Raw genomic sequence first — 23035 nt, forward strand, 5'->3', positions numbered from 1 at the left:
GGCCATCATCTTGGTGGAAGTCCAAGATGCTCTTTCCTAAGCGTCGACATGGGTGCCTCGCTGAACAGATATTGTGTTAGGGGTTGGGCGACATTACACTAATGTGTACTGAACTCACGGCTTAGTAGGCTCCTTCATTGAAGTCAGCCTCAGTTAGCCTGAGTTTAGTGTTGGCTTGCTACCCCATTCCCCTCCTTGGACTGGATAAGTGCGTAAATTTACTCTGGTGAGTTCTACGGAACCCTATTGAGTTCCTCCGAGCCCCCTGTCGGTAGTAGACGTGGCGGAGCGTCTGATACTAGTCCTATCACTTGTATGCTTGTGAACCCCCCCCCCCCCCCTTCTGCGGCTGGAGCCACCTCAATGACACCCCATATGTTGTACTACCCGCTTAGGCGCCTGGTCCATATGTGTTTTCCACATGTTACTCTCATGTAGATGTGGCTTCGCAGCGTAGACCTCTCCTTCAAGGTACGCTTTCCCAGTGGTCCTGTGGAACAGCAGTGACTTCCTGACCTAAGCTCGACCGTCCGCCATGCGGAGGCTCTTGCAGCTTTGTGTTTAGGCACTGGAAGGTGGCAGTAGTAGTGGCGTGTTAGAGGATCCCATACAGTCGGTATACGATCGACTAAGTCGAACGTTACCCGACTGAAAGGGAACGTCTCGGTTACCAATGTAACCCTCGTTCCCTGAAGGAGGGAATGGAGACTTAGTCCCCTTGCCACTTCTACTGGACCACCGCTGACTGGGGCACGATCTGCTCCTCAGCGAAAAACAACTGGTAGGTGCATCCACTTCCGTGTTTATACCCGCAGGGAAAGGCGGGGCATTGATTACGCATCTGCCAAAGCTTGTTGGCTTGATTTTAAGAGTAATCAGAGTGATCGGGCTCACTAGGTGTTATCCCATACAGTCGGCATACGATCGATTAAGTCTCCATTCCCTCCTTCAGGGAACGAGGGTTACATTGGTAACCGAGACATTTTTTATTCTGATGATGATGACAGCGTGCATGGACAGTCAAAGGAACCAGTGTGGACCTCATCAAAAGTCGTTAAATACAGCTGCACCAGCCAGGACTTCTTCTAGACATACACTGGATAACATCCTGATTAAACCTGATGCATCCAAAATACTGTTGGAAAACACTTGCATCAGAATAATTTCTGTCAAGCTTGTGTATATTTTTGTTAAAGCTGTTAAGTTATTAAGCAATATCTCCTGTGTTTTATATGAGGTGCCCTTGGAGGTGCTCTAGGCACATGTTTACTGGTTTTCCCCAAAGAAATATACGTTGTTGTTAAAAATGAAAGTAAAAAAGGGGATGAAAGTTTTTACAGTGAAATCAGAGTTCCTTGTTTTTATTAAAATCAACAAATACAAGTTCAAGATGCACTGAATCCAGTAAATGCATTTAATGATTACATAATCTAATAAAGGAAAATAAACTTGCCACTACTTAAGGGAATTTATTTTAGAATAAAAAGCTACTAGCCTTTTATTCAGTTCATTATATTTAGAACTAGTATAGACTGAATAGGTCCCATAGACTAAATTACATTGTATCACTCGAACCTGGGCAAATTAAGTGCCAGTCAAGTTTATTTGGTGATTTAAAACGTTATTATCCAAATTGATGGCAAATAGGCTTTACAACTAATGTAAAAAATATCAGTATATTTGTATGGTAAAATAGCAGTGAACTTTTCTCTCACACACATGTCCCGCATTCACTCGAAATCACATCTACTGTCCTGCAACAGAGCAATAACCAGGTGGTCACCAGAGTAGAGGCTAATAGACCCTATTCAGAGCAGTGCCATGACAGGTATGAAAGCGAGGCTTACCATGTTTTCAATGGCATCCACTGTAAAAAAATTAATTAAAAAAAAGCTCCTAGATCACTTTTTCCACACCTCATGCTGTCTGGAGTTTGTTGTCTCCTGAATTTTTTGGGGGAAAATATGTTTAGAGAACAATCCAAAACATTAAATAACAGTACCATCCATTGAAGAGATGTATGTCTATCCCTCACAGCCTCGCTTTCCTTCCCGTTAAAAGATGGCGCTGCTGGAAATGAGGTCTATTGTGTACCGTGTCAAAGAAACGCAACAAAGCAAAATCATTTGATCAGTTCCCCCAACATTTTATCTGACTTATAATACACTATGATACATTTTTACACAGTAAGTATAGATACAAAATAAAAATAAAACCATGCAAACGTATTGACCATAAATACGTAAAATACAGAAAAGGAATAGACTACTAATGTACTGTTGTTTTGCCAAAAATAAAACAATCTCATTCTTGATAATAGCAAAAGTTAGTTTGAAAGCTAGTTTGATGTTACTGAAGTTATTGTACTACAGTATATTTATTTTGCAAAGTAGAAATAGCAGTGGGAAAACAACACATAAATGTAATAAAAAAAAATCACCCATCCAGTATATAGTACAATTCATTCATCCATATAATAATAACAAGCCAATAAAAATGATCAGTGACTTAAAACCACCTATACAATATCATCCTTTTCCATAATACCGTTCTTTCATCTAGCACCTTTGGATATAAAAGTAAAACTTTCATTTGGATGAATATTAATGCCATCAAGCAGTAGTAACATTAGCAGTAGTATACAAGACTCTCTCGGCAAAAGATTCAGACTTCAAACAATTATTAAAGCAGTGACAACAGAAGTGCTTCTGAAATTCAAGTACACTTTCGGACTGTCAAAATCCCGAGGAGAGGTAGAGAGCAACCACTCCGAGTCACTATGTGTCTTTGCGTGCCCAAGCAAATAAACAAAAAGAGGCACTTGCAAACAAAAAGTGATTTGAATAGGGGGTTCCACTGTTGGGAAATCAAACCTCTGAACTGTTGTTGCTATCGAGGACTTGCGTCATCATGGGCTCTGTGCTGTTGGAGCTTTTGGGGGGCTCCGTGACGTTCTTCTCCCGCCTAGATCGCACCACCAGAACAACGAGAACGACAAGGAGGATGGTGAAGAGAAGACCTACCAAGATTCCTATTATCAAGACAAGCCGGTCGTCACTAGAGTCCCTGTGATTCAGTTCTCTGGGAACGACACCCTCCGCTTGGGATTCCTTGTGAAGGTTGGGTTGTTTTTGAGTGCTGCGGTCCAGCGCTATATGCAAGATGTTTGTGCCACGATTATTTTCTGCACCAATATCCTGAGCCAAATCTGGAACGCTGCTGGCTGACCTTTTGGAAATTGAATGGCTGTGTGTCATAGAATGATAGTCAAGGCTCCTTTTCCCAATGCCCCGATTTGCGTTGTCTCTGGACCGGACGGTGTAGATGGTGTGAATGTACCACTCCCTGCCTGCCGACACCTGGGAGGAGTGTTACAGTGTTAGCATCATAACATGATCGCAACGATTCTTAATGTGCCAGCTGTTTTGTGCATCTCACCTGAAACAAAGCTGTGCAATCCATCCTAAAGCCATCAGAGCCTGGCTGCCTTACCAGCACCAGCGCTTGAGGATCATCTACAGCGAGGAAAGCATTGAAACTAATGCTACCAAATGTTCTCGCCTGAGTCTCTGGCTGAGCTTTGTCCTGTAAAGCAGATTAAGTTCAAACTTATATGTTACACTGTCAAATGATCCTGAAATCAACGCAAAGCCAATGTTGTTCTCCATGCATGTTGTTCTCCATGCTCAATCCTGAACAGTGGTATAGTTAATTAAAACTAAAACTATTAACTCTTTCCCCACCATTGGCAATTTTCTGTCAATCCATGTTTTCAGTGTTATACGGTAGGGGGCGCAATTACGCATCTTCTATAAGAGTACAGAAGCTCCAGATCCCAAAACAAGCGAAGAAGCATTGGGAAAAGGAGCCTAACACAAACGTTAAACAGCATAAAAATCAAATCCGCCTAATATTACCTAATGAAATGTCGACCAGGAAAAGGTATAGGACTTGAAGGTATAGGTGTTGATGGACTCAGTATATGTTTTGATCATCGTTCTGAGGCCGATCTGGATGTAGTGTTTGACAAAAACCCGATTTTCTCAGCTTTTTGTTCAAAATGTTGCTTTTTTATGAAACTTGCCCACATTCAAGTGTTGATAAAAAAAAGAATACATGGTTCTGGGGGCCATGATAATTTTGTGAAAATGATAAAAAATGCAGGTGCTAGCTGGCAACGTTTTTAAAAAAGCTGGCGAAGAAAGAGTTAAACAACATTTATGATGTTTAATTGTATTCTATGTCTGTTTTCTAAATATGATTAATTGTAACTACAATTAGCTGTTTGTATGTATTTCTTTAATGCAACTGGATGTAAGTGTTTTTTAGTTTTAGTTTTTCTCAAAAACATACTAAAAAGTAAATATTCATTTATATTAATGAATCTTTTTTACAATTGATTTAAACTTTAAAAGTAAATATTAAAATAAAAAATTCCAACTGTTTATGCAAAGTTTGTGTCAATACTTACAATGATCTTGAATCGGTACAAAAGAGATGGTGAATCAGCTAAGCAGCCGTACTCAAAGTTGTCAGGGTTGTACTTTGGGATGTATCCATCCGCCCCTGTGCAAAGGAACACCTTCTCGATGTTACAGATGAACGAGTCTCCAAGATTCTGAACAGGATCTACCATTACACGGCCGTAGATGACATCTCCTAGAGAAATGCAACAGCCCTGAATTAGTGAGATGTGTCATACTTCAGTTCTCATAAATCTTTACTTTGGTCACAGGATCAAATCACATATATGAATAAAATGTTGTTTTTAGCATTTTACCCTCTGAGAAAGCAGTATCACTCTCCTGACCAAAGCCCATGGAGCCGTCTGACAACCAGAGAGTCCTCTTTGAAAGTAGGAGCATCTGTGTGTTAAGACTGAACTCTGCTGGCACTGGATCACTCACCTAAAGGGAATAACATGCACATTACTTTGAACTAAACTTCATTTAACAGAAAATTATAGTATCATATATTATATAATTATAATTTTACTAGATTTTGAAATAGAGTTTGATGTACTATGAAAGTCCAAAGAGACAATTTATTGAACATAAGTTGCAATTATGACTTAAGTTTCACTTATGAATGAATGACTGAATGGAGGCATTTACATAGCACTTTTACTGTGTATTGTTGCACACCCAAAGCACTTTACAGTCATAACAGGGGTCTCCCCTCAACCACCGCCAGTGTGCAGCATCCACTTGGATGATACGATGGCAGCCACAGTACAACGGCGCCAGTGCGCTCACCACACACCAGCTATAGGTGGAGAGGAGAGATAGAGATAAAGCTAATTCAGTAGATGGGGATTCTTATGACTTTATCTTGTTGGCAGTGTTGCCAACAAAATAAATTTTGGCAAAATTTTGACAAAATTTGGGCTGGATTAGGGTCAGCTCGGCGGTTTTCAAACTTCTAAATGTTATAGTCTACTTGGTTAATAAACAAAACTCAATCATGACGTTACTAAACACATGGCACTTGTAGCTGGATATTCAAGTGATCGCTATGCCAAAGTGTCATAAATATACAGTAAGTTGTATCTACAGTAAAGAGTGGGAAAGCAACCCAACTCTCAAAATGTGGATTATACCTGTGGTGTGAAACGACTCAAAGGCTCTTTATAAATATAACTAACTGTGAGAGCACAGTTGAATGACTTAATTGAAATCGATTATGGGACAACTCCTGTCCATCATCATGTGCACACTGGCCTGACCAGGACATCTGCAATTTTAAAACCGTCGAAACTGCACTCTACTCATCCCCGACAGCTGCTGAAAGAGGTTTGAATCAACAATTAATCAGTTTTGACTGTGCCAAGTTCTGCTTTTCAGAATTGATTGTTTTGTAAACCTGTCAAACTGTAATGCAGGCTTTGCAGTATGTATGATGTGGTCCCTGCAAGCTTTAAGTACCCTAGACACACAGAAGGAAAACTCTGAGCTCGGCTATACAGCCACTGACGTGAACCCTTTGATGAGTGCTTGTGATTCAGTACTGACCTGTTGGAAGCGTATGTCCAGATCAAAGGTAATTGGCTCTCTGGGATGGCACACAGGACGGAAGCTATACTCGACACTGGGAGGAGCCGTGCAGGGAACCAGTTTCACTGTGTAAGTTCCTGAGTAATCCCTCACCTGAAGGAAAGTATTTAACACTTATCAGGAAAGACAGTAAAAGACCCAATAATGACAAATACAATCATGAACATTATGGGCCCTATCATACACTTGGCGCAATGCAGCGCCAGGCGCAACGCAAGTGTTTTTTGCTAGTTTCAGCCTGATGCAGTTATCATTTTCTTGTACTGCACCACGTTGTTTATATATGCATTTGCGCCCATTTGTGCGCCCATGGGCGTGCTGGTCTGAAAACGAGGTGTGTTCTGGCGCATTGATGGCGCATTGCTATTTTGAGGCAACAGAAATAGACTGCGCCATTGACCAACTGAAACCTGGTCTAAAGTCAATGGTGCATCTAAAGTCAATGGTCCACAACGTGCGTACACTCTGCTTATTAAACACACAGGGACGCACAGCAGCACACAAACATGCCAAATATTAAAAATAAAAGGATTACAATGTAAAAGATTATTATTGTGTACATAAAGATATGGTGGAATCTGGCTTGTCCCGTACGTAGATGGTCTGCTCACACGCTTTAACCTCTCGCATGAGCAGATCTGTTTGTGCTCTGGAGCTGTCTGGTCTTTCCACTATCAAATTCCTTAGTGTAAGTAGCGAATCTGCCATGGCGCGAGCGCAACTGGCATTTAAAGGGAATGGGAGATGAGACTCTGATTGGTTTATTGCACGTAAAGCCCAAAACACACCCATTACTCAATAAGAGAATAGAGACAACCCTTTTAGACCATGCGCCTGACGCGCTGACCATTTGTCCCGTCGTTAAACTAGCAAAAGTGGATTTGGACATGCCCTAAGTGCACTTGCACCCTGCGCTTTAGACTATGCGCTTAGATCGTTAAAATAGGGCCCATAGTATCAAGAGCAGACTTTGCTTTGAATGCAGAAAAATCAGACACCCTGAAGACTTACAGCAAAATCAGAGATGAAGGTCCATTGCTGCATTGGCTGGTTGTATGTTGGCTCACTTCTCACCAAGCTAAGGTTAAAGGTCAGCCCAGGGTGATCCGCACACATGACCATGGAAGTCATAAGGGAGGCTGTGTTAACAGAAATGTTATTATTCTGATTGAACACAAGTAAAATCACATGACACTGCCTCATCGTTACAAGTTTCAATGAATTGACCCATTATATGAACAAATTTCAAAAGAAAGGTATCTTAATTCACCCCCAAATCAATTTTTTTTAATATTAATTCATAAAAATTTGAAAATACTCAAACATTACATTTGGCATCAACTGTTATTTACAAAGGTACTTTACAATTATTTTAATTGAATTACAGTTATAAGAATAGAGTTATAACAAGAGCTGGTTCCAAAAATAAGCTTCATTTTCTATATTCAAAATATAATTTCTTGTGACTTATGACAAGGATTTATCTTCACAGATTCATCCAGTTGTATAATTGCTTTCATGAAGCTGTGATCCAAAAAAGCAAAAAAAAAGCAAATGAAAGACAAATATTAGAACCAGATGAAATCATTTTACAGGTACCTTTTGTATATTTAATATGCTTAATAAGTTATAACACACCTGAATGTGCAGTAACAAAGAGCCCCCGAAAACGTGCTTCTGTACGGAAGTTGACTACCAAGCGACCTTGTTCGTTTATGCGCATGCTTGTAGGATAGAGGGCCCCTAAAAAATAAATTTCACATAATGAAAAAATCCATATAAACTACTGTTCAAAAGGTTTGGATCAGTAAGATTTTTTGTAAGTGACAATAACAACTTATACATTGTTACAAATGAATTCTATTGTCAAACTGTTTTCTGTTTTTCCATTCATCAAAGAATCCCGAAACAAAATGTATCTCAGTTTCCACAACAACAAAAAGAACATTAAAAACAAAAAAATTTTCACCATAAATAAATGTTTCTTGAGCATCAAATCAGCATATAATGATTTCTGAAGGATCATTTGACACTGAAGACTGGAGTAATGATGCTGACAATTCAGCTTTGCATCACAGGAATAAATTACATTTTAAAATATATTCAAATAGAAAATTGTGCTGTCTTGCCTTGTAATTCAGCCTCTGGTGGACTACCAGTGCCATCTCTCCACAAGATGGCATTATCATAAACAAAAGTGAGACGCAGCTCCGACTGCAGGTCAAAGTGCTGCCAACCACCAGCGCCAACAGGTGAATGGAACACGTATGACACGTGCAGGGGCACACGCAGGGTCACATAAGACTGCACCAGGTTCAGCACCTACACAGGACAGAAAGGTCAATACTCTAGTAACTACCCAGATAACAGTTTTTGGAACCTACCTGGGAACCTACCCAGAATGAACATACTAACGTTCTCTGTTAATTAGTCAGGAACTCTTTCTTTACGTAAATAGAATGTTCCCTTTAGTTCCCAATGTATGGTTATAAAAATAAAACCTACAGTAAAAATAACTGTAAGAGAGTTATGTACAGGTTGTCACAAAAACCTCCCTGAAACTTTCTTAAAAGATTTGTTTTTGGTTACAAAAAAGAACCTACATATTTTTTAGTCCCGAAAAACAAAACAATAAACATGACATTATAAGGTCGTTCTGTGTTTGCTCAAATAATTTAGCACATGAGAATTAGACTTCTAACCTCATGATTATTACACATATAATATTATACTTTGTTTGCCAAAATAAAATCTTAACTATGTTAAAGGAACACGCCGACTTTTTGGGACTTTAGCTTATTCACCGTATCCCCCAGAGTTAGATAAGTCCATACATACCCCTTTCATCTCTGTGCGTGCCGTAACTCTGTCCGACCCACTGCTAGCCTAGCTTAGCACAAAGACTGGAGGTAAATGGCTCCAGCTAGCATACTGCTCCCAATAAGTGACAAAATTATGCCAAAATTTTCCTATTTACATGTTGTGATTTGTATAGTCACAGCATGTACAAATAACAAGGTCACATGAGACACAGCCATCTTCTAACCGTATACATACTAGGAACTATATTCTCAAAAGGCGAAGCACTGCTACTTCTGCGGAGTGATTTACTCCAACTCTGAGCTGCTCCTCACCACGAACTAAAGTCCCAAAAAGTCGGCGTGTTCCTTTAAGAGAAGCAAAAGGCTTTTGGAATGACTGTATGTACATATGTGCCACCAGCAGATGGTGCTGTTGCTCTTGCTTTACGTTAACTCTGCAAGCCTCATCAGTTTACCCCATAGACTGGTTTACACTGAAAAGAAATTATAAATGAATTGAAATAAAAACATGTAACTCTCAAAATTACATTGACAGTCAGAATCACACATTTCTAATAGAAAAATGTATCCTAAAAGATTTGCAGTAAACTCAAATTAAAAGTACTTTAGCTGTAATGCACTGCAGCATAGTCCACTAACTGCTAACTCTTTAAGAAAGTGTTTTGGATAACTTCGCAGATCGACTTCACTGAACTTGAATGTGGCCTGTACACCCGTCCATCCTGACACTAGTCCACTTTCATTAACTGCAGAGTAAACCAACAGAGCCTGTGTCCATGGTGAAGATGAGCGACTGGCTCAAACAGGCATGTAAACAGTTTTCTTCAAAGCTTGTTTTAAGGTCTACCCTTTCCAAGCTAGCTGTTAAAAGGGAAGAACAGAAAAAAAAGAGAAGTTTTTTTTATGATCTAAAGGTCAGTTTTGACTCATTGTTGGCGAAAGACAAATAGTGGGCTGCTTAAACTTGAGGTACATAAAGCAAATGCCTTTGTCAATAAGCTAAAACGGATTGCCACAGCATAATGGTTTGATGTGATCTGATCTCACAACTGTGAAATAAGTTTAATATGTTTGGCATAGACTGGAAATCCATATATCAAGAGCAGGAGTCTAACCTTGAAACGAATTAAATACATTCCGGAATTGACATTGAAACAAAACAAAAGAGCGATGTTAGCCGCTTTTAAGGGCACAAAATACATTCTTACACTACCGTTCAAAGGAAGTCTCGTTTTCTAATCAAAGGCTGCAGTTATTGAAAGTCTATTCTTGTGATGCATTCATTTTCAGCATCATTACTCCAGTCTTCAGTGTCACATGATCCTTCAGAAATCATTATAATATGCTGATTTGGTGCTCAAGAAACATATCTTACTGTTATCAATGTTAAAAAACAGTTGTGCAGCTTAACAATTTTGTGGAAACCATGATATTTTTTTTCAGAATTCTTTGATGAATTTAAAAGAAGAGCATTTATTTATAGAAATCTTTGTCTTTACTGTCAATTTGATCAATTTAATGCATCCTTGCTAAATAAAATAATTTCTTTTGAACGGTAGTGTATTTGACCTGATGATGCTAAAGGCATGATGAAATGTAATTAAATAGTTTTCTTCTCTTTCCTCACCTGTCCATCAGTCCCGATGTTCCCTCCACAATCGTTGAGCAGTTCAGACATGTCATAGTAGCTGACAAACTCCCATAAGCATGCCTCCAGATGCAGATTTCGATAGAAACGTAGGGTATTTTGTCCCCTGAGGGTCGTGCTATACTGGTAGGGCGCAGTCCCGCCAATGGCATCTGGATTGCGGGTGGCGTTGGAGATGAAACCGTAGCGTGTCCGCACCTCTGTGAAGTCCAGCAGGTTTGAGCAGCGATGGTTTCCAACACGCGTGCCGTCTGGACTCAGGGTCAGTTCAAAGTTGGAGAGCGGCCGAGTGGAGACTACAGGTAACATACCTAACAATGGAATGAGGCAGATGATGTAACATGGAGTATCTGTTGTTATTGTTAACTAAAAGTCAAACTAAAAATATTGAAAATATTTTTTGACACTGGAATAAAGCATGCATGCATAAATAAATGGTGAGTACTATAAATAGTACTAAAATAACAAAAATTGAAACAAAAATCAATTAAAGCTAAATAGAAATATAAAAAACTCAAAAACTAATAAAAAATTACAAAACTACATAAAAAGTTTAAAAACCTAAACTAAAATTACAATGAAAATGGAAAATCTAAAAAAAAAAATCTAATTCACAATATTAACCATAACTATAAAAGTACATAAATAATACTAAAATAACACTGATCTGATCTGATCTGACAGACATTTGTGTGTATATATATATATATATATATATATATATATATATTAATTGTGAGACTACACAGAGTATTTGTGCTTTTCAAAAATGTCATACCACAAGTGTGCAAAAAACAATGTGAAGAAAATTGTGATAAAATATGAAAATTGATATAACATGTTAAATAAAAGTCATTGTGATTTATCAATGTATATGATTTCCTATATGCTGGACAGTCTGATAAGCAAAATCTGCTTACACTACAGTAGGTGTACTGACCATCAATATGGGGCATGGTGACAGTCAGTTTAATGAGGTTTGGATGGTCTGGATCTTCTGCTCCAGTGTAGCGCAGTCTGGCAGAGAAAGGTTCAGCTCCAACTGTGCCAACAACCCGAGGCTGGCACATACCTGATGCCAAAAGGAAGAAAAATGAAACAGCAGCAGATTAAAGGGGCATGAAAAAATGTTTGCAACCCATTTTACTTCCATATATTTCTGAGTGAAATAGTAAATGTGCTAAATTTGTAAGATGGGACTTAATGTTTTCTACTGGAAACCGATTGGATCACAATAAGTGGGTGTGAATTATGCACATTAAGACAAGGGCTGCAAATAAGTAAAAAATGTTATGCCCTTTTATGCAAATTTCCCTCCGTCTCATTCACATGGATGTATGCCATTATTTACGTTGCACGAGTGCCCACTACTGGTGGAACGTCCTAAGCCCTTAAAGGGGGGGGTGAAATGCTATTTCATGCATACTGAGTTTTTTACACTGTTAAAGAGTTGGATTCCCATGCTAAACATGGACAAAGTTTCAAAAATTAAGTTGTACGTTTGATGGAGTATTTCTGTACCAAAAATACTCCTTCCGGTTTGTTACAAGTTTCGGAAAGTTTTTTTCGAGTGTGGTCATGTGTGACGTCAGATGGGGCGGAATTTCCTTATACGGGTCCTAAGGGCACTTCTCCCGGAAAGGCGCGCGCGCACCCGTAGACCAGAGCGAGAGAGCGAAAGTAGTACGCCCATCAAAGCGCTGTGCTCGGCTTTAGGGAAGTATTTGCCGGATTTGCAGATCGTCTAATGCTTAAGGATGGAGCAGTCCCAACGATAAAGGTTCACGGTCGTGCGTTGGAACCGCAGGCGGTGAGTAAAACTGCTTCAAATGTCTGTGTGTTGTTAGCTATCGGCGCGTAAGCACAGCAATTAAACAACATGATCACGTATAGTTAATGTATCTATGGAGCATGCGATGTATGGTGTGTGTGTGTGCTAAATACATTTGTTTAGCTGGCCACTGTAGGTGTATGTTTGTTTATTGTAAAACCACTCAAAACAACAATACACAAAGAGTGTGAAAATATGTTGAAATAAATGAATTATTTCATAATAAACCTAGGGGCCGTTCACACAAAGCGCGCTTCTTCATTGAAATGCGCTACTATTCCATTGTTTTTCTCTGAAAATACTAGCCTGGTAATACCAGACTCTGCTACTTCACTTTGCTTCGTAGAGAGAGTCTGGAATAGCATAATAGAGAAGTGTTTTCTCTCTCGCGGGGGGGCGCTTGTCTGAAGTTTAAAATCATTGGTTACCCGTAAGCCAATCACATAACGTTTGGTTATGGCGTGTGTTATGCACATGCTCAGCCGCATCTAACTTCCACTGTAAACACATGTATGATGCAAAAACTAAACCATCGAGCGAAATACCGGAGTGAACATGGCTGTGAACGACTTTTGCAGATTATGTGAAGTAAATCTACGCAAGTACGCATCCACCACGGTACAATCAGCGTCTACGTCACGGCTCTCAGCCCGCCCTCTGTTCGTTGATTGGCCCGGCTGTTTTCAGGCCGGTGGAAAACTGAAAGATACGCTGCTATCTCAGACTGACTACAGGAGCGAAATGAAATTAGCGGAAGTAGGAAGTCTGACGTAGTCAGGCTATGAAAATACTAGTCTGATGTGCAAAACTGTTCCGCTTGCTACTGCTAAGTCACATACAATAATCCATAAACCAATTCATGTCCTCATAAACCACGAGTAAACACACACAAATGTTGTAAAACTCACACATGACATGGTGTTCTAAAAACACTGCGCTCAAGTTAAAATCATTTCTACTTTTAAAAAACTCTCGAGACCTTGTGTTTCCCCCATTTCACTGCCCATCTCACGTTTTTCTAAGCAAAAACGCGTTCTGTATGTATGCTCGTGATTCTTTAGCTCCGCCCACACGGCACGCCTCCAGCCGCTCGTTTTTTTCCGGAAAGACTCGGTACAGCCTATCTTTCTTTTATAAATATAATAAAACTAAAGACTTTTTGGAGATATGAAGGATGCAATACTACTCTATACTCAAGATTAATATGAGATTGACTGAAACTGAGTGTTTCACCCCCCCCTTTAATCACTTAGAATCTGCTATGGTTATGCTTTGTTATTTAAAGTTTTTCAGTTCACTTATGAATTTGTTTTAAGCTCCATTCTTTAGGCCTTTGAAGTTGAATGCACTTCAAAATGGCGGTGGTGTTTCCCCAAAGAAAAAGTGCTTAGGTAAGTTTGCAAGTCTATGTCTAAAAGTGGAGTTAAACGCAGTCCAGCAAAGTGTAATTCTGACTTTTTTTTCTCAGATTTGCTAGATATAAACTCGCAATTGCAAGTTATAAAGTCAGAAAGGCACGTTAGAAAGTCAGAATTGTGAGATATAAACTCGCAATTCTGACGTTTTTTTAGCATAGCAAGGCTAAAATTTTATCAAGATAAAATGATGCAGAGCTCTAGAAAAAATAAATAAAAAAATAAATCAGAAAATTAAATCAGACAACCACTTGTCTTTTCATCTTATTTTCATTTATTTTTTTGGCCCAGAAATGTTCTAAAACTGGTGCTAATTCTGTAATCCACTAAACTCACCGTCTTCCTGGCTGATGGAAACTATGGGGCTGGTGAGCTCCAGGCCTTCATCCCCATTTGAGTTGACAGCCCGGGCTGCACACTGCACACGCGAGCCTGCCTGGAAATACACTGAGTCTAATGTGATTGTTTTGGAGGAGGTGAAGAAGGTGTCAAAATCCACCTCCTTCATGGGGCTGGTCACACCGTCAGGTCCTGTAGGGGCACTGACCAGCCAGCGGTACCGGGTCAGGGTGTTATTGATGTGCTCCGAAACACAGATGGAGCCCGTCCGGTCAAAGTCAGGATACTTGGAGTTGCATGACTATAATAAATATAGAAATAAATTAACATACTGTATATCCTGTATATATACTGTATGTATGTATATATATACTGTATGATGGAGACAGACAGACAGACAGACAGACAGACAGACAGACAGACAGACAGACAGACAGACAGATAGATAGATAGATAGATAGATAGATAGATAGATAGATAGATAGATAGATAGATAGATAGATAGATAGATAGATAGATAGATAGATAGATAGATAGATAGATAGATATCTTTTATGTTCATTGTTTCCCTATATAGTGAACCTACCGTGACACAGAGTACGGGATATCCTGCGGCTGGCTGAGTATCTCTCGTCCTGCTTGTATCATCGTACTGCAACAAAGACACCACCACTGGCACAGAGGGGAAGGTCACGTCAGCCATACTGTTCGCCTCTTCAATGTAGATGATGGCTTTGGTGACCTGAAGGTTTGGAAGAGAAGCTATAATGTACACAGTGTGGGTCTAATAGACAGCAAGATTATATACCTTGTTTCCATATTCCAGGGCAAGCATATTTTGGAGTACCTGAATTTCTGCTACCATGTTCTCATCAGGTTTGAGGTGGACCGTGAAGGCCTCTCTCATCTCTCGCACACCATCATACAGGATTTCCACCTCTACAATGTGCTCTGTCTCTCCCTCTTTAAACTCCACATCTGCAGTTGGGAAATTGCCATATTAACAATTATATTCTTGGTAGTATTTATTATATTTAAATCAACATAAATTATATTAATATGACAAATACTATTAGGAATACAATTGTTTTTCTATTTAAATCAGCATAAAATAGGTAAACTGAAAAATAATTGTATTCATATAGTAGGCTAGTATTTGTTATATTTACTTATTACACGGCTTTGTGGAATCCTTGATTCTGATTGGTCAATAGTGCCATCCAGTGTTATGTTATTCCCAGATAACAACCGCTCAAAACAGATAACGCAGGCTCATCCGGGTTACTGAAGTCAGCAGCGCAAGGAACGGTTTTTCTTTGTGGATGTTTTGTGTTTGGTGAGCTAATAAAATATTAAAACAAAATGAATATTTTGTGTATTTAATTATGCCATCCAGTAGGCTATTGTGGACTCGCTCTCTCTTGTTTCATACAAATGCAGCTGCTGCCATTTTGTGACTATTGTATTGTAAAATAAAACAGTTTATCGATTTATCGATATTTTTTTTATCGATTAACAGTATCGATTTTAAAACAGTTTAATCTGAAATCAATATATCTAATCCCCATAATTATTTATGTGGCGAAATGCTATGTAATAAGTGGTATGACTGTATACCCTATTCCTTAAATGTCCGTTTAGCTTGATCTTGCTGCGCTGCAACGGCTCTCTCCGCAAAGCTTTGTGTTTAAAGACTAAATAAAATATTTCAACTCAGACCAATATTTCTTGTCTAATTATTTACTTATGTGGCAAGAAGCCGTGTAATAAGCGGGATAATGTACATCCAGCCGGTTGTTCTCAAAATAACCCCCTTCAGGCTGATTTAGATCCTTATCACCCTGTCGGGGGTTATTCTGAGAGAACCACCGGCTGGATGTAGGGGAGAACGGGGCACAAAGTAACGCTTTTTGACTTTCTCAGTTTGTGTAAACCTACTTATGGTTCAGAGTATTTATTTTTTCCCACATTAATTTCACACATGTACAATTATGTGGGTTTGTTTTATTAATACAGTATATACTTTTTTCTTGATATACCCCAAAAGAATGGAAGTGAAATGTGACAACATGCCCCATAGGTGGGGTACATTGTAACATGTGAGGGGCACATTGTAACATGACCATATGACAGCTTAAAATGTTATCTGATCTAATAAAAAAAAATATACAAGACAAACTAAAATATTTTCGCAATAAAATACAATTATAACTTTTTCATATAAAATAATGGCATTTTTTAATAATTAAATATAAACTCATTTTGGAATTTGGACTATGAACACAGGAAAACACAGCTATACAACATAGATCAAAACAAATAAATAATTAGTAATTTCTGAACATTGACTCTCAGTCTTTATTCACCTTTTTCTCATGTTTTCTCAATAGAATTAATAAAAGTATACTATAGAATATAATAGCATATTTCTAATAGGGGCACATTGTAACGCAGTGTGACAACATGCCCCCGCCTGCACAACTGGGATTTAAACCCGGCTAGTGTCTTCTGCTAGTTAGCGAAGCATTAAAGAACTATCTCAACTGTTAAATAACAGATTGGAGATTAAAATAATATCAGATTTGTCTAATTTTAAATAAAGATGCTATGGCAGATGCTATGGCATCTTCTGAAAGACTGCTGAATCTCCTAATCAAAACACATGTGAAGAAAATGCAGAAACATGCGTTGTCATATGTAAGCTAATCATATGCATATGTAAAATAATGCGATCAACAGCATATAAATCAAAACTGCCTAATGCTAATGAATGAAATGTAGACCCAGGATGAGCTATATGACTGTGCAAGCTTTGGGGATGTTGATGGACTCGATCTACTCCATTTTGATCACCGTTCTGAATCTGATCTGGATTTAGTCTTTTACAAAACGCTATTGTGTCTCAAAATTGTGCTTTTTTAAAAAACGTACCCACACTGAAGTGTTATTAAAATGTTTTTTGCTTGTTTATTTGTTTGTTTGTTTGTTTGTTTGTTTGTTTAAAACTGAGGGTCTGTTCTTTCTTTTGATATATTGCATGTTCAGATAGGCCTATTCATACAACAAAATATTCTGGGGGCCATGACACTTTTGTGAAAATGATCAAAAATGCTCGCAGTGGCTGGCAACTTTAAAAAAAAATAAATAAAAATAAAATGCTGGCGGGGAAAGAGTTAATATAATTCCGCAACCCACCTGTGAGGACTGGAATCCACCACCATATTTGCGCTGCTCTGTCAGCCAGTTTGCTGCGAGTTTAGCAGTCTTCATGTCACTCACTGACAGCATACTGAGTAGAGCATATGCTGTGGTCTCCACAGATTCAGCCACAGCTTTACCCACTGATTCGCCTCTGCCACCTTTGGCATTCCAAAAACACTTTTCTGTGCAGAAAGGAGAGAAAATATTATGCATGAATTGGATAATATGACAAATGAGCTAAAAAACTTGTGACCAAATTTTTTTGGTGATTCTTTACTTATTAAATATTTTATGTGTATAGACATGCAGTTTTTGAGAATATCTTCTGCTATGTTAAGTGAATTATGTTCTAAGAGAAAGAATTCAAGATGTAAAATTGCTGGTAATAATTTAATTACTGACTGCTGTCACAATTAGCAATGTCTTTTAGCTTCTGCTGCACTCGCCGGGCTTCTGCACTTTGATGGTCATGCAAGGTCAAGGCATAAGCTGTGATGGCAAGCGAATAAGGACTCTCCAAAGCATCCAACTGCCCAACTAGATAAGACTTTGCTTTGTCAATAGCTGCTCTCTGGAAATAAACAGAGGTTTGTTTATTCAGTAGTTAATGAATTGAATTGATGTCACTTGAGTTAATATGTTACCAGTTCTGTATCACTTCCCAGCTCGTAGACTTTCAAAGCATGGTTCATTGATATAAGGAGAAAAGCAGTTAGGGGAACATCCTCTTTCGCCTTTCCAACTCCTCCCTGAGGACAAATATTTGTCTATTTTCAGTCAATGTTGATAAATAAAATAAATATACCCTTTTAGCTGTACCTTCATTCCTCTGTCATATAGGCGATTAGGATCATCCCATGCACCATTTTTCTGTTTGGAAATTAGATTTTTTATTTATTTTTATTTTATTTATAAGTTTATTTGTATAGGGACAGTACAAAAAAACATGATCCCAGTCAAAACTGGAAAATATGTATTGCACATAGAGAGTATAGCAAAAGCTAATTTGCATCTCAGGTCCCTAGAAAGGCTTTTCTAAAAAAAAAAAAAAAAAAAAAAAAAAAAAAAACTACTCATAGAATAAAACTACCACAATATGTCACTTATAGACATTCAAATACCTACCTAAATTATACATATTAAAATGGAGCTTTCGACTCTAGCATTAAAAAAGAACGTTTACATTACATTATACTTTTACATACAAAAATTACTACATTTAAATATGCGTGCAGTTCTGGTTTATTTTAAACCACCGCTTTACCTTTAGTGTAAAAGACTTTATTTCAAGTATTGCCTTAAACTCATTCGGCAACAGGTTCCAGAGTTTTGAGCCCTCAACGGAAAAGGCTCTTTGCCCTTGTGTAGTTCTACGAAAATTAATCCTACAATTCCCACCTGCCGAACTCCTAGTGATTCTATTTATATCATCCTGTCTCTTTATCAAGTTACATAGAACAGATGGTGCCTTATTGTGTAAACATTTAAAAATCAATTTTATATATAAGAAATTTTTAAAATTTGTAAAACTTAGCATATTCAATTTTTTTAAAACGTTGCAGTGATGCCATCGATTTGGCTTTTTATCCATTATTTTCAGAGCTCGATTATATAACATTTCAATTTTTTTAATTAAGGAATCACTTGTTTGAGTCCAAACTGTAATACAGTATGAAATGCGGGACAAGATCATTGCATGCATAAAAAGATGTGCTGCCTCAATTGAGATATATTTTCTAATAAGTCTGAAACAATTTAGGTTAATCCTTACCATTTTTGAGAGCTTTTTTATATGTTTATCAAATTTAAGTTGTGAGTCTAAAACAACACCTAAAAAATTAAACTCATCTACCTCCTCTATTTCTTTATTATTTACTCGAATTATTACTTTATCTTTTTGCTTTCTATTAGAAAAGCACATGAAGACAGTTTTCTTAACATTCAGAGTAAGATGATTTTCCTGGAGCCATATAGATATCCTTTCCATTTGTTCATTTAAAATTGCAGCAACCTTGGCAGATGACTTAGCCGATGTATAAATTACTGTGTCATCAGCATAAAGCTGACATTCAACATCTGGACAACAACATGGTAGATCATTTATAAACAAACTAAAAAGTAAGGGGCCTAAGATTGAGCCTTGTGGTAAGCCCATTTTATTTCTCATAAGCAATGATTTTGTATCCTCAATTTTAACACACTGATCTCTTAGATTTAAATAAGAGGTAAACCACTCAATTGAACGTTTACTAAAATTAAATGCACTCAATTTAGATAAAAGAATAGTGTGGTTAACTGTGTCGAATGCCTTTTTTAGGTCAATGAATACTGCTCCCATCACATGTCCCTGATCCAAAGAATGTCTAGCTTTTTCCAAGAAATAACATATAGCTGTTTCTGTGGAATGCTGAGCTCTAAAACCAAATTGATGTTTATGTAGGAAGTTATTACTCTCTAGATAGTTTATTAACTGTTCAGCTACAACCTTCTCCAAAACCTTTGACATAACTGGCAAGATTGATATTGGTCGATAATTTGAAATCAGGCTTGGATCCCCTGATTTAAGGAGTGGTGTAACTACAGCCTTTTTCCATGTGTTAGGGAAAACACAGTCTCTAATTGATACATTTGTTAAATGAGTTAATGGAGCTATCATCACGGAGCTATATTTTTTTATCAAATTAATATCCAAATTGTAAACATCTTTTGCTGTTGAATTCGGTAGAAGCTTTACAATTTCAGTTATTCTATTTTCTTCAGTCTCCTTAATAAAAAATGAATTTGGTAGCTCATCCTCCACCTTATTATTTAATGATATTGGTTTAAAATTTTGAGCCAATTCATCTACTGAACTTATAAAATATGTATTAAACTCATATGCTAGAGACCCTTTATCATCAATTACTTTTCCATCTATTTGTAGCTCTTTGATTGTTTGCTGCTTTTGAGTTTTATTTGTTAAATTATTTAATTGTTTCCATAGGGTTGTACTTTGACCTTTGGCACTCTCTATTATTTGAGTATAATGTGATATTTTTGACTTCCGTAATTCTTGTACTACTTTGTTTCTGAGACCTTTATAGATTAAATTATCTGTATTTAATTTAGAAGATAATGCCGTTTTTAAAGCTTGGTCTCTTTTTTTCATAAGATTACGAATATCACTATTTAACCATGGTAATGATACAATTTTCCTTGAGCATTTCAAAGGAATATAATATTTGTTTACCAAATTAGTTACAATTTCAGTTAAGGAAGTGCAACACAAGTTTCCCTCATTTATCTGTAATATATTATCCCAATCAGCGTTATTGATCTCTATTTCAAATTGACCTACTTTAGATTTCGGTATCCCAAACTTAATTCTATCTGGTCTCTGGTTTTTAAATTGCTTTAGTCGTTGTTTAGTTAATTTCCTTACTGTTAATATCATATTATGATCTGATAAACCTGTCAGTAGATTATAGTTTTTTATAATACGCTCTTCCCTATTTGTAAAAATAAGATCTATCAAAGTCTTACTAGTTCTGGTCACTCTTGTCGGCTTTTTTATCAACTGATCATAATTAAATTTGGACATTATTATTTTTAACTTTTGTCTTCGACTTTTATCTGCCCAATTTATATTAAAATCACCATAAAATATTGTTTCAATAGAATTATCAAACATTTCCAATAGTTCCTTCATATCATCATAAAAAGAAAGAGTGTGTGATGGAGGATTATATAAAACAACAATATTAAATTGCATTCGAGGAGAAAGTATCACTTTTAAGGCTAAACATTCAATTTCTGTATTTAGATCAACTCTTATACATTTAAACGTTTCTCTAATATAGATCAACACCCCACCACCCTTACCAGATGATCTATCTTTTCTAAAACAGACATAGCCAGGGACATCTACCATGTTTGTAGGGATATTACCTTGAAGCCATGTTTCACTCAAACAAATGTAATCTAAATTTGATTCAGTCAAAAGAATATGAACTTGATCCAACTTTGGCATCAGACTCCGGATGTTTAAGTGTCCACCTAGAATTCCTCTTAGCTTAGATTTAGTGTTCCATACAATTTTGGCATGATTTACAGTTTGAAAAAACCGGTGCTCTTTCTGTTTCAGCGTCGATCTACATTCATCCGTAACTGACCTCAGCTCCTGGTAAGTGTCATCAAGCCGCTGATCTCTCATGCGAACTCCTTTCTTCCTTCGTCGATTTTGCTGGGTTGATGTCGGTCCCGCGTGTTTACCTTTTTTCACACCACACCCGCCTATTTCAACGGAGCCGTTATCCACTCCGACAACCATCTCACAGTTCTCACTTCGAACTCCTCCCGCCATCGCCCCTTGTACTCGCAGATCACGCCGGATCAATCCCACGTCCTCGCCGCAAGATAGGCCTTCAACAAGCCCATCAGCGACACAGTCCCGCTCCAAAAGCACATCCACCTGTAGTGAACTCCGCAGATCAAGGTCCCCAGCCACACCGGCTCTCGCTGCAGCAGGAGCCCCTTCAGTGAGATCTTGCACACCCGGAAAAAAATGATTATTCACAGAGTTCGTAGATTCAATTGGAGCTGCGCTTATGCTTATATTTGTAACCATATTAGGTCCAGGATTCAAATGAACATCGCCAGCCAACAGCAGCAAGGTAATCAAAATGTGCAACTTAGAGCGCTTGCACTTGTCCATGTTTTGTTTAGTGAGCTTCATTTTGTAGTAATGTCCCAATGATTTCTGTCCAAACCTCCAATATAAAATGTAATGGCCGTATCCATAACAATACAACTTGATTTGTTCCGTTGTTGACTGTAATCGCAATTTGGGTGATGAAGTTTGCTTTGTTTCCAACCTTGAGCGATAGTAAATTAATACCAGCACCATGCAACCACTGATCAATAAACAAATCAGTTGTTTACGATTACCCTTTATAGTGGAACACTTTTTTGCCTCATTAAAAGATCTAATGAGATGAAAAAATAAAATAATTTGCAAAACTTTAGCTAGGAGAGTGGAGCCTAACCAACCACTCATTCCCTTGGCCGCCATCTTTCTTTAAGATAAGACATGGCATCCTGAATATATAAGTCATTCACATTGATAATGTCCCGGGACTCCGTCAGCTCCTTGGCAATATATGCAGTAAGCCTACAGGACGGTTGGATAGAATAGAAAAATAAAAAACACTTTTGTGTTTTTAAAAAAAAAATGTACCCCCACTGAAGTGTTAACCCATTTGTGCCCAAATTTTTCTGAACGGTTTCATGCATATAATCGTGTTAATAGTGTCCTATGTGAACATGTTCTGCATTTATTTTCCCCAGGTTTTTTCTTTTTTCTTTCTTGAAAATCATTTGAATGTGCGGCAACTATAGTTGCCGGTGGGCAAATATGTTGTATCATATGTTGCTTTTTTACATTTTTTCTACATCGGACGCGTTAGTGACTAAATTAGTGATTATGTCTACACTGAAAGAATCTATTTCTTTCGTTCTCCATAAATTAATGAGAACATTTCATTTAATTGAAAGGAGGGTTTCATTTGTCTGTCCAAAATAATAATTTGGGCACTGCATACGTCACAGGCAAGTTAAGAAACAACTCTATATTGTTTGCTTTGTTCATTAATTATTTTATTACATTAACAGTTAAGCTGACTGAATTCCAACTAACTAAATAAATAAGTGGGACCCTCCTTTCAATTAAATGAAATGTTCTCAATTTA

At 37.7% G+C, this 23035-nt stretch overlaps 1 protein-coding gene across 1 annotated transcript; it reads right to left on the bottom strand.

The window, feature by feature from the left end:
* Nucleotides 1-1886: 1886 nt before the first annotated feature.
* On the bottom strand, nt 1887-21820 carry LOC307166678 (FRAS1-related extracellular matrix protein 2-like). Its single transcript, XM_079885178.1, has 17 exons — nt 21461-21820; nt 17954-18058; nt 17712-17880; nt 17304-17491; nt 14956-15086; nt 14695-14850; nt 14106-14409; nt 11464-11595; nt 10503-10834; nt 8183-8375; nt 7692-7796; nt 7065-7192; nt 6012-6146; nt 4781-4907; nt 4472-4659; nt 3439-3585; nt 1887-3359 (listed from the first exon to the last, which is right to left on the bottom strand). The coding sequence occupies exons 5-17, from the start codon at nt 15013-15015 to the stop codon at nt 2868-2870; spliced, it is 2499 nt and encodes an 832-aa protein (XP_079741304.1). The 5' UTR covers nt 15016-15086; nt 17304-17491; nt 17712-17880; nt 17954-18058; nt 21461-21820; the 3' UTR covers nt 1887-2867.
* Between the last annotated feature and the right edge of the window lie 1215 nt (nt 21821-23035).

The sequence above is a fragment of the Squalius cephalus genome (assembly GCF_949319135.1).
Source record: "Squalius cephalus genome assembly, chromosome: 11".
NCBI classification, from domain to species: domain Eukaryota; kingdom Metazoa; phylum Chordata; class Actinopteri; order Cypriniformes; family Leuciscidae; genus Squalius; species Squalius cephalus.

What these genes read in the sequence shown, in the direction of transcription:
- LOC307166678 (XM_079885178.1), bottom strand. Translation starts at nt 15,015, where the DNA reads ATGAGAGAGGCCTTCACGGTCCACCTCAAACCTGATGAGAACATGGTA. An exon ending in ATCCCGTACTCTGTGTCACG is followed by an intron (nt 14,410 to 14,694) that starts GTAGGTTCACTA and finishes TATTTATTATAG; the next exon opens with TCATGCAACTCCAAGTATCC. An exon ending in CTTTGTTACTGCACATTCAG is followed by an intron (nt 7,193 to 7,691) that starts GTGTGTTATAAC and finishes CTGTTAACACAG; the next exon opens with CCTCCCTTATGACTTCCATG.